The sequence below is a fragment of the Phyllostomus discolor genome, chromosome 5 (assembly GCF_004126475.2).
Source record: "Phyllostomus discolor isolate MPI-MPIP mPhyDis1 chromosome 5, mPhyDis1.pri.v3, whole genome shotgun sequence".
In the NCBI taxonomy this organism is placed as follows: Eukaryota; Metazoa; Chordata; class Mammalia; order Chiroptera; family Phyllostomidae; genus Phyllostomus; species Phyllostomus discolor.
In genome coordinates, this window is record NC_040907.2 from 175055945 (window position 1) to 175065183 (window position 9239).

General features: G+C 68.7%; 1 protein-coding gene across 1 annotated transcript; it reads left to right on the top strand.

Annotated features, from left to right (window-relative positions):
• Nucleotides 1-1793: 1793 nt before the first annotated feature.
• On the top strand, nucleotides 1794-9239 carry LOC114497007 (scavenger receptor cysteine-rich domain-containing protein SCART1-like). Its single transcript, XM_036027539.1, has 11 exons — nucleotides 1794-2229; nucleotides 3080-3376; nucleotides 3648-3956; nucleotides 4322-4627; nucleotides 4749-5066; nucleotides 5143-5457; nucleotides 6051-6365; nucleotides 6515-6967; nucleotides 7248-7283; nucleotides 7790-7924; nucleotides 8396-9239. Exons 1-11 carry the CDS (start codon nucleotides 1794-1796, stop codon nucleotides 8695-8697), a joined length of 3222 nt encoding a protein of 1073 aa, XP_035883432.1. The 3' UTR covers nucleotides 8698-9239.

The window sequence follows — 9239 nt, forward strand, 5'->3', positions numbered from 1 at the left end:
GTGTCCGTCGATCGCTCGGTGAACGTTGAGGCTGTTTCTGTCTCTTTGGTTATGATGGGTGACGCTGCCACGGACACTTAGGAGCAGGTTTTGTGTGGACACGGCTTTTCGCTTCTCTTTGCTGTGAACCCAGGAGGAGGGGTGCAGGTGCAGGGCACCCCAGCCCCACCCGAAGCGTGTGGGGACCCCGGCGTCTCCGCATGCCTGCCCTAGGCTCACCTCACGACCTCTGTGTGTTTGCTGCACTTCTCTCTTTCTTCCACTGGCGTCAGAAGCCTCTGCCGTCTGCGGGGAAAACTCGGTGGGCGCCGCTCTGAAGGGCGTCCGTGAGTCCCGGCGCCTCGTGCAGCCCGGCGGCGGCACCCTTGTCTCTGACCACCGAGTTCATGGTCAGCTTGGATGGATCAGCTTCGTGTGACAGGAGACAGGAGTCAGGAGACTCTGGATTCTCCTCGCATGTTCTGTTCCAGCAGGTGGCCGCCTGTTTCGGCCGCCGAGGGCACAGGTGTCGGCCTTCTGAGGTCCAGTGACAGCTGAGTTTCCGCAGCCCGTGCGGTACTGTCCCGGCCAGTCTCGCTCTCCCAGAGCTGCAGGCCCCGCTCAGGCCCTGCTGGCCTGCAGGGTGTCTGGTGTCACTCTGTCACTGTCTGCGTGGGGGGCAAAGGCCACCAGGCCTGGTGTTTACTTTTTGCAGAGAGAGAGAGGAAGAGGGGGAGAGAGAGCATCCCCTTGTTTTCCTCGTGTTCATGTGTTCGGTGTCTGACTCCCGAACGCTCCCTGACCAGGGATCGAGGGCGCGCCCTGGAGGGTGGGCCGGCCGGGCTCGGCTGGGTTTCGGGGCTGCCGCCTCGGGGGGCAGGTCGGCCCACCCGCCTGCCCCCGGCTCGGAGGCGGCAGCCCCGTCAGCAGCTCGTGAGCCTGAGCGGAAACCCCAGCCCGGGGGCCCTGCGCGCACTGAGCTGAGCTGAGCAGCGCTTGGGCGGCGGAGCCCATTGGCTGCGCTGCTCGCAGACGGGAGTGGGGCCCCTGGTGCTCTCTGCAGAGGCTCCCGCGTCTCCTTTGGTCCCGGGAGGCCGTGCGCTGCTTTTGCTTCTGCAGTTTCGGGTTCGACTCCGGCCGCCACCCCCACCGTTGCCCCAGCTGAGCGGCAGGTGTCGGCTGAGGCCCCAGGGCCGAGGGGCCATGAGGGCGGCTCTCTGGGCCTTGGGAGTTGGGCCCCTTCTCCTCAGTCTCTGGGCAGGCCCCATTGGTAAGTTTCTTCCTCCATCCGCTGAACCTTCTGGAAGCAGTGGCTCTGTAGCTGCCCAGACCCTGAGGGGTGACCCGCTGCCTGGGCCTCACTCAGCCCAGATGTGGGTGGGGCGTCCTGGGGCGTCCGAAATGCAGGGGATTCCTGTCCCAGCCCTGAGCAGGGCCCCCACCCCAGGGCTCGGAGCCTGGGGGTGCGCTGGGCGAGAGGCTGGGTGCACTGAGGGGCCATGGCTGCATCTGTCCCAGCAACCCCGATCCACAGTGGGTGGGCTGGCTTCGGGGGGTCCTGGGCTGTGTGAGGGGGCAGGTGAGTGGAGGGCGGCCCTGGGGGGTGCTGAGGTGCGAGGCCTGGGGTGACCTGGCCCACCCACATGGCTGTCCTCGGACACTGTTTTCTTTTCCTGCCGCAGCTCAGGCCTGGGGCTCCAGGCGGGAGGGTCAAGGGGCTGTGATGAGACTCGGCTGGGGGGGGGTGCCAGGGGCTGAGGGGTCGATGGGCAGGCATCAGAGGTCTGGACAGGGCAGGGCTGGGGGGTGCTCCCATGGCCTTGGGATTGGCCCCGGACGAATGCAGAGGCTGCCACCACGCAGCTCTGGCCCCACCTCCCCCCACTGGCGCTGGACTGTGCAGCCCCTCTGAGGCCGGGGGTCCCTCCGCAGGCGGGCCAGGCAACCTGAGGCTGGCAAACAGACACAGCCCGTGTGATGGCGTGGTGCTGGTCCAACACGAGGGCCAGTGGGGACACGTGTGCAACCGGGAGTGGACGCTGGCGGAGGCATCCGTGGTCTGCAGGCAGCTGGGCTGCGGCTGGGCCGTGGGCGCCCCCAAGTACGTCCCGCTGCCCGGAGAGAAGACGGCGGCCGTGCTCCACAACGTGTCCTGCAGGGGCGGCGAGTCCTCGCTGTGGGAGTGCAGCCTCGGGGCGTGGACGCGCAGCCCCTGCCCCCACGAGTGGACGGTGGTCGTGCTGTGCTCGAGTAAGTCAGCGCAGGGGTGGGGCGGGGGGCGGCAGGCCTGTGGGCGCTGTGGGCGGGCTCCTTCCGGCCACAGGAGCCGGCCTGACCCCTGGGACGGTGCAGTCTCTCGTCGCTGCTCCTTCCTCCTGTGCCAGGGGCCCTCCCTTAGTCGTCCAGCACGCGTGTCCTCGAGAGGCACCGTGCTGGGGCTGGGGGAGCGGCTGTGAGGAGCCCGGCAAATGCTGCTGTGCAGAGCCGGGCTCCCCAGGGACAGACAGAGTGACAAACACAGCAGCGGAACAGCCGCTGAAGCGAGGAGGAGAGGAAAGTGGACAGGGGGCTGGGGTGGGGACCCCCTGGTCTTTTGGACACTTGAAGAGGCTTGAGGGGCCACTGTGGGTTTCCAATCAGGATTTCTTACCCAAATGACAGGGAGGTCTGTCTTGAGGGTCTTCAGCTCTCTGTGGGCCCTTAGGTGGCCGAGAGCTCCCGAGGCCCCTCATAGCGCCTGCCTCTGAAGTGGGCCCTCTGCTTGGGGTGTGAGGGGGCAGGTGCCCCCTTCGAAAACGATAAAGTAGTCAAGAGCCTGACAGCACAGGCATGGGCCCTCTGAGTGGGGCCCTCGGAGCCAGGGGCCCTTCGTGATGCTGGGTCAGAAAGCCGCCCCATCCTCGTAGCAGGCGCCCTCTGGCCGGTGCATGGAGGGAGGAGCAGGGCCTGCCCCTGGGGCTGTGAGCCCGGGTCCCAGGTGGGGGCCTGGAGGGAGCTGCTAGGCCTGCGCGGAAGTATCTGGCTGTGGCGTAGGCCGCAGCCTCCAGGCGACGGAGGGGCCAGCAGGGGGCGCCCTCTGAGTGTGGCCTGCGCTTTGCAGACGGAACTTTCCGGGAGATCCGGCTGGTGAAGGGCCGGAGCCCCTGTTCGGGGCTCCCCGAGATCAGGAACGCGAACAGCGTGGATCGCCTCTGCGGCCTGCACGAGGAGGAGGCTACCGTGTTCTGCCGGGAGCTGGGCTGCGGCCCCGCGCTGCAGGCTTCCCGCCACGACGCGGGCGGCGGCCAGAAGTACATGACGTGCGAGGGCACCGAGCCGACCATCCGAAACTGCAGGCTCAACAACCGGCTCCGCAGCGGCTGCGACTTCCAGCAGGACAGGGAGGTGGTGTGCTCAGGTGAGGCCGCCTCCCCGCCCGCCCGCCCCTCCTCCTCTCTGGCACCGGGCGGGCGGGGGACACCGGTGCCGCCTGCCGCTTCAGAGGAAATGCAGCGGGTGGCCCTCACCTCCGGTCCCGGGAAGCAGCCAGGGACCCCCGCTCTGTTCTGCACGCAGGGCTGACGGCAGACTGGCTGCCTGGACGCAGAGCCTCCTGTGGGACCGGGCGGCTCCTGAGCCATTGACCCGAGGGCAGCTGCCCCTCACTGAGAACATGTCTCCTCCCCCAGGACACACCGAGGCCCGGCTGGTGGGCGGCGAGCACCCCTGTGCTGGGCGCCTGGAGGTGCAGCGTGGCCTGACCTGGGGCACCGTCTGTGACGACGACCTGGACCAGGCCACGGCCCACGTGGTGTGTCGGGAGCTGCAGTGCGGCTTGGCTGTGTCCACGCCCCGGGGCGCCCACTTTGGCCAGGGTTCCGGGGCCGTGTGGACGGAGGCCTTCCGCTGCGTGGGCAACGAGTCCCTGTTGTTCCACTGCCTCCGGGGGCCTGGGCACCAGTGCGGGCACAGCCAGGACGCCGGGCTCAGGTGCTCAGGTGAGGATGGAGGGGGCGCTGGGACTCGTCCCGGGGGATCTGGCCTGGCTCACCAAGGTGCCTCCAGCAGGCCGGGGTCGGGTTCTGTGAGAGGGCATCGCTGCTGAGGGTTGAGGGAAGAAGGGACACAGAGAGAGTGGCTGGAGTCTGGCCCTGGAGGACTGTGCACACCCCCTCGAGGTGGCCCTGTGCAGTGTGGGCTCCGCTGCACCTGCGCCATGCTGGCCAGCACTGAGCTGCGGTGGGGGGCCAGCTGCGAGAGCCGGGCTGCGGCTGGGCGGCCACCACACGGGGCAGAGGAGGAAGTCGCCCCCTGCTGGATCTTCGGGTCAAAGACGGCCTGACGCCCTCTCCCCCCACCCCAGAGTTCCGGCTGGTCAACGGCAGCAGTCGCTGCGAGGGGCGCGTGGAGCTCCAGGTGGAGGGGGCCTGGGCACCCCTCTGTGCCGCCCACTGGGACTTGGCAGATGCCACTGTCCTCTGCCACCAGCTCAATTGCGGCGGCGTGGTGGCCACTCCTCGAGGAGGCCATTTTGGGCGCGGGGATGCTCCCATCTGGCCCGACAGGTTCCACTGTGTTGGGACAGAGCCCTATCTGTGGAATTGCCCCGTGAGCACCCTGGGGGCCCCCGCCTGTGCCCCGGGAAATACTGCCGCCGTGGTCTGCGCAGGTGGGTGGGGGGAAGGGCGGGCAGAGGGGCGGGGCGGGGTGGGCGGGGCTCAGGGGAGGTGGTGGTCCTCTCGCAGATACAGTCCGCCCCGCCCCGCCCCTGCCTCCTCCCGCCTCCCTAGATCTCCTCCATGCCCTGCGGCTGAGGGACGGCCAGAGCCGCTGTGATGGCCGCGTGGAGGTGTCTCTGGACGGTGTGTGGGGCCGCGTCCTGGACGATGCGTGGGACCTGCAGGACGCGCGTGTCGTGTGCAGGCAGTTGGGGTGCGGAGAGGCGGAACGAGCCTATGATGCGCCCGCGCCGAGCCGAGGGGCCGGCAAGGTGGGGCTGAGCCGCGTGCGCTGCCTGGGCACCGAGACCCGCCTGACCCAGTGCAACGTGTCTGCGTCCCAGCTAGCGTCCTCGGGGGCTTCGCGGGACGTGGGCGTCGTGTGCTCCGGTGAGTGAGGACCCCGGGTCTCCCTATCCGCCCGGGGGGGCGGGGCTGGATCCGCCCTTACTGCCTCTCTCCGCAGGGAGCCACCGGGTGCGGCTGGTCGCAGGGCCCGGCCGCTGTGCGGGGCGCGTGGAGGTGCTCCATGCCGGCGAGTGGGGCACGGTGTGCGACGACGGCTGGGACCTCCGGGACGCGCACGTAGTCTGCCGGCAGCTGGGCTGTGGCCACGCCCTCCGCGCCCCGGGGGCCGCTCACTTCGGGGCGGGCGCCGGGCGCATCTGGATGGACGAGCTTGGCTGCGGGGGCCACGAGGCGGCGCTGTGGCAGTGCCCCGCGCGCGGCTGGGGCCGGCACGACTGCGCGCACAAGGAGGACGCCGGCGCCTTCTGCTCAGGTCCGCCCAGGAGCTGCGTCCCTCCGCGGGGCGGGGGGTGCCGGTGGTCGCGCTGTCTGCGGGGGTGACACCACAGCACTCGCGTCTCCAGGGCCCGCCCTTCCAGGGTTGGAGGGCCCGGGACAGAGCCCGGCTGTGTCCTCTGAGCCCCGTGATGCTGCGGGACGAGCCATCCCTGCCCCTGGGTTCTCTAGGCTCATTTTAGCTTTGGGGACCCCGCCACACGCAGTGCACACGCAGCCGCCTGTGTGGACCCTGGTCCAGGCGGTTTCGGGGTCCCCCAGGCCCTCGGAGCACAGGTCTGAAGGGCTAGCTCTCCGCAGATGGCTGCGTTTTCGTTTCTGCACTGCGTCCCCTCTCCGAATCCCGCTGGTCACGGGGCCGGGACAGTCGGCGGACACCCGCCAGCCTGGGCTGGTGCCGAGTCAGAACGTGGCGCTGTGGGCTAATTCCTTTAGTTTTGATCAAGAGCTAAATTGATCATTTTAGCAAATAGATTCTTCTGTGTTGCTGTGGGGTGCCCGGGCCTCCGTCTCAGCCGCGGCCCCTCCTCCTGCAGACACTTCCCCTGGCCCCACCCGCTTGTCTTCCAGGGTCGGTGGCCCTGAGGCTGCGGGGCGGCGCCCAGCCCTGCGCCGGGTGGCTGGACGTGTTCTACAACGGCTCGTGGGGCGCCGTGTGCAGTAACGCCCTGAGGGACGCCTCCTTGTCCGTGGTCTGCCAGCAGCTGGGCTGTGGGCGCCAGGGCTGGCTGGAGAACAGGCCCGTCCACGCGGGCCTGGGCGTCTCCTGGGTGGACAGCGTTGAGTGCCGCAGGCTGCGGAGCTTCACGCTGTGGCAGTGCCCCTCCGCCCCGTGGGACCCGCACTCCTGCACCCGCGGAGAGGAGGCCTGGGTCACCTGTTCAGGTGGGGCCTGTGGGCCGGGGGTGGGGCCGGAAGGGCTGGCACACCAGGGGTGACCCATGGGGGGGGCCTGGGGTCCCTCGGGCTCCACAAGCTTCCTCCCGAAGATTTTCAGGGCATTCGCTCCAGACGGCCCCTCCTTAACCCACCAGGATCACCCGAGAAAACAACGCAGGACTCCAGGGAGACGCTCAACTGCCCGCCCACCGGCAGCTGCCCAGGTACGACTCTGGCCACGGTCAGCTCGGCATCCCAGTCCCGCCCTGTGGTGACCACGCCCCCGTTTCCGGAGGAGGGCGCAGTGCGCGTGCGCGGGGGTGAAGACCGCTGCTCAGGCCGCGTGGAGCTCTGGCTCGCCGCCTCCTGGGGCACCGTGTGCGATGACTCCTGGGACCTGGCGGACGCGGAGGTCGTGTGCCGCCAGCTGGGCTGCGGCGGGGCTGTCAGCGCCCTGGCAGGGGCCGCCTTCGGTCCAGGCTTAGGGCCCGTGTGGCTGGACGAGGTGGGCTGCCGGGGCAGCGAGGCATCCTTGTGGGACTGCCCGGCGGAGCCCTGGGGACACGCGGACTGTGGGCACAAGGAGGACGCAGGCGTGCGCTGCTCCGGTGAGTGGGCAGGAGGCAAGAGGGTTGTTGGGGGCTGGGGAGGGGGATCAGGAGGGTTCCTCCAGAGTGTCCGCCCCCTGTGGGTGCCCCCCCCAGGCCCAGCCCTGAGGTTGCCTCACTCGGGTCCCTCTGGGTGGGGAGCATAGACTGCCCCATGGGGGTCCGATGATGGGACAGGCTCTGGCTGATGGGGCTGGGGCACTGCTCTGAGGGTCTGGGCTGCTCAGGGCGATGGCTGCCTCTTTTCCTCACCCCAATATTTGGCCCTTTTGTCCTGCAGGTGATAGGGGGGCCACGGTCTGGCCACCAGCGTCAGGTAGGTGGGCCCTTCCTCAGGCCCCAGTCTGAGTGTTCCTGTCTGGCTCTGACCCAGAGGAGCCCTGCAGTGGCGGGGGGGGGGGCATGGAGGGGCCCCTGGAGCCCAGTGCAGGGGTGGGGGCCAAGGCCAGCGAGAGCAGGACCGCCACTTGGAGACACCCGTTCTCGGAGGTCACTGCCAGGTGCGGAGCCGAAGGAGGGTTCGCAGGCCCGGCCCCCCCAGTCTCTCCTTCAGGGCCTTTCCCTGGGCAACAGGGGGTTTGGCCCCTGGACGCTGTGGCCTCTCGGACACTGTGCCCAAGGCAGAGTGAGGGCAGTGGGCTCCCTCCTGTCCCCTCCCTGCTGTACCCCTCACTTTTGCCCTCAGCCGTCTGACCTTTGGGCCAGCTCTGGGGGTGCAGAACAGGGCCCCTCCCTCTCCCTAGAGGTTCAGGCCCCAGGTCACAATCCCCCCGGCCTGCAGGCAGGCACTGAGGGAGGACCCACCTCTCACTGTCCCTCCAGGCCCTCACCTGACCCCACTACCTGCCCTCAAGGCTGGGACGCTGCCCATGACCTTCTGCATCATCCTGGGCACCCTCCTGGGCATCGTCTCCCTGCTGCTGGGGGCGCAGTGGTGCCGCAGAGCAGCCTGCAGGGGTAGGTGGTGGGTGAGGCCGGCGAGGGTGGCCTGGGCCCTGTAGGGTTGGGAAGAGCTGCACTTGGAGACCCTGGCCCTTTGCAGGCCCTCTCTGTCCCGGTCCCTGCCCTGCGTGCTCAGTCCCACACGGACTCACGACTGGTGAGGGACAGGGGGCCCTGGGCTCTGCCCTGCTTCTGAGAGGGTCTGGAGGAGAGGATTCGTAGTTCTGGGGATGCCTTGGTGGGGGGACAGCCTTGAGGGTGCCCATTCCTTGTCAGCTGTGTTGCTGGGGAGCTCTGTGAGCCAGGCTCTGGGGCCAGCACACCCGGTCCTGGGTGCTCGGGGAAGTGTGCCCCCGGTGGGGGGCATGTGCACCCCAGTGGGGAACAGAGGCTCCTGGCTCTCCTGAGAGACCCCACAGGGGCCGGGCAGCGTGGATGCAGACAGAGGGAGCCTCAGGACTAGAGGTTCTGGTGTGGCCCTTGCAGGTTCTGGAATGTTGGAGAACCTGCCCTCGGAAGGCGTTTATGAGGACATCGGAGCTGTCCCCATGGAGGAGAAGGTCGAGGGGCCCAGTGTGCCCCAGGACCTGGTGCTGGAGGAGGACTATGACGACGCCTGGGAGCCGCAGCGTGGCCCCGAGGAGGAGGAGGAGGAGGAGGAGGAGGAGCAGGAGAGGGCGCCCTTGAGCGCGGCGGGTGCGCCCCTGTGCTCCGCCCTGTCCTTCGTGCTGGCCCTGCTGTACTGCGCCTATGTCCGCGGCTCTGCTCTGGGCAGCACCTACATTTAAAGGCCCTGAGAGCCCCTCTGTGTGTGTGTCCAGAACCCTCACTCCCGTCCCCGGCTTGGGCGTTGGCCCTCGCTGTCCAGTCGGAGTGGCTCGTGACTGTGGAGTCTCACGGGTGGGCGTGGCGTTTAGGGGGGCCGCAGCTGTTATTTGGGTTTCTGTCATCGGCACAGAGTCCGGTCAGCCTCACGGGGTCCTGGGCAGGCAGTGGGAGGGGGCACGGTGTGGCCCGCTTCGTGCACCCCCAGCTCACTGTCCAGCTCTGGTCCGGCCCTCTGGGTTTGGGGTGTCGGACCGTCCAGGGCCCAGAGACCCTGGGGGGTCCGAGGAACTGCTGAGGACCCGAAGCTCGTCTTTCTCCTCTAACACAGGTGGGCTCCTCGCAGCCTGGGCACCAGAGCTCGGGCCGGGGCGGAAGACCTCGCCGGCCCCTGCCGCAGGAGGTGGTGGCCGTGAGCTGGCCTTGGGGGGCACCAGCGAGACTCCCGGGGACTTCCGCTGTCCTCATTTCTAAACAGGATGCCATTCAACTCCCCGTGAGCTTC

Excerpts from the sequence above, each read along its gene's own strand:
- LOC114497007 (XM_036027539.1), top strand. The coding sequence starts at position 1,794 with ATGGCCTTGGGATTGGCCCCGGACGAATGCAGAGGCTGCCACCACGCA. Across the intron at positions 2,230-3,079 it reads GGTGGTCGTGCTGTGCTCGA|ACGGAACTTTCCGGGAGATC; the intron begins GTAAGTCAGCGC and ends TGCGCTTTGCAG. Across the intron at positions 5,067-5,142 it reads CGTGGGCGTCGTGTGCTCCG|GGAGCCACCGGGTGCGGCTG; the intron begins GTGAGTGAGGAC and ends CTCTCTCCGCAG.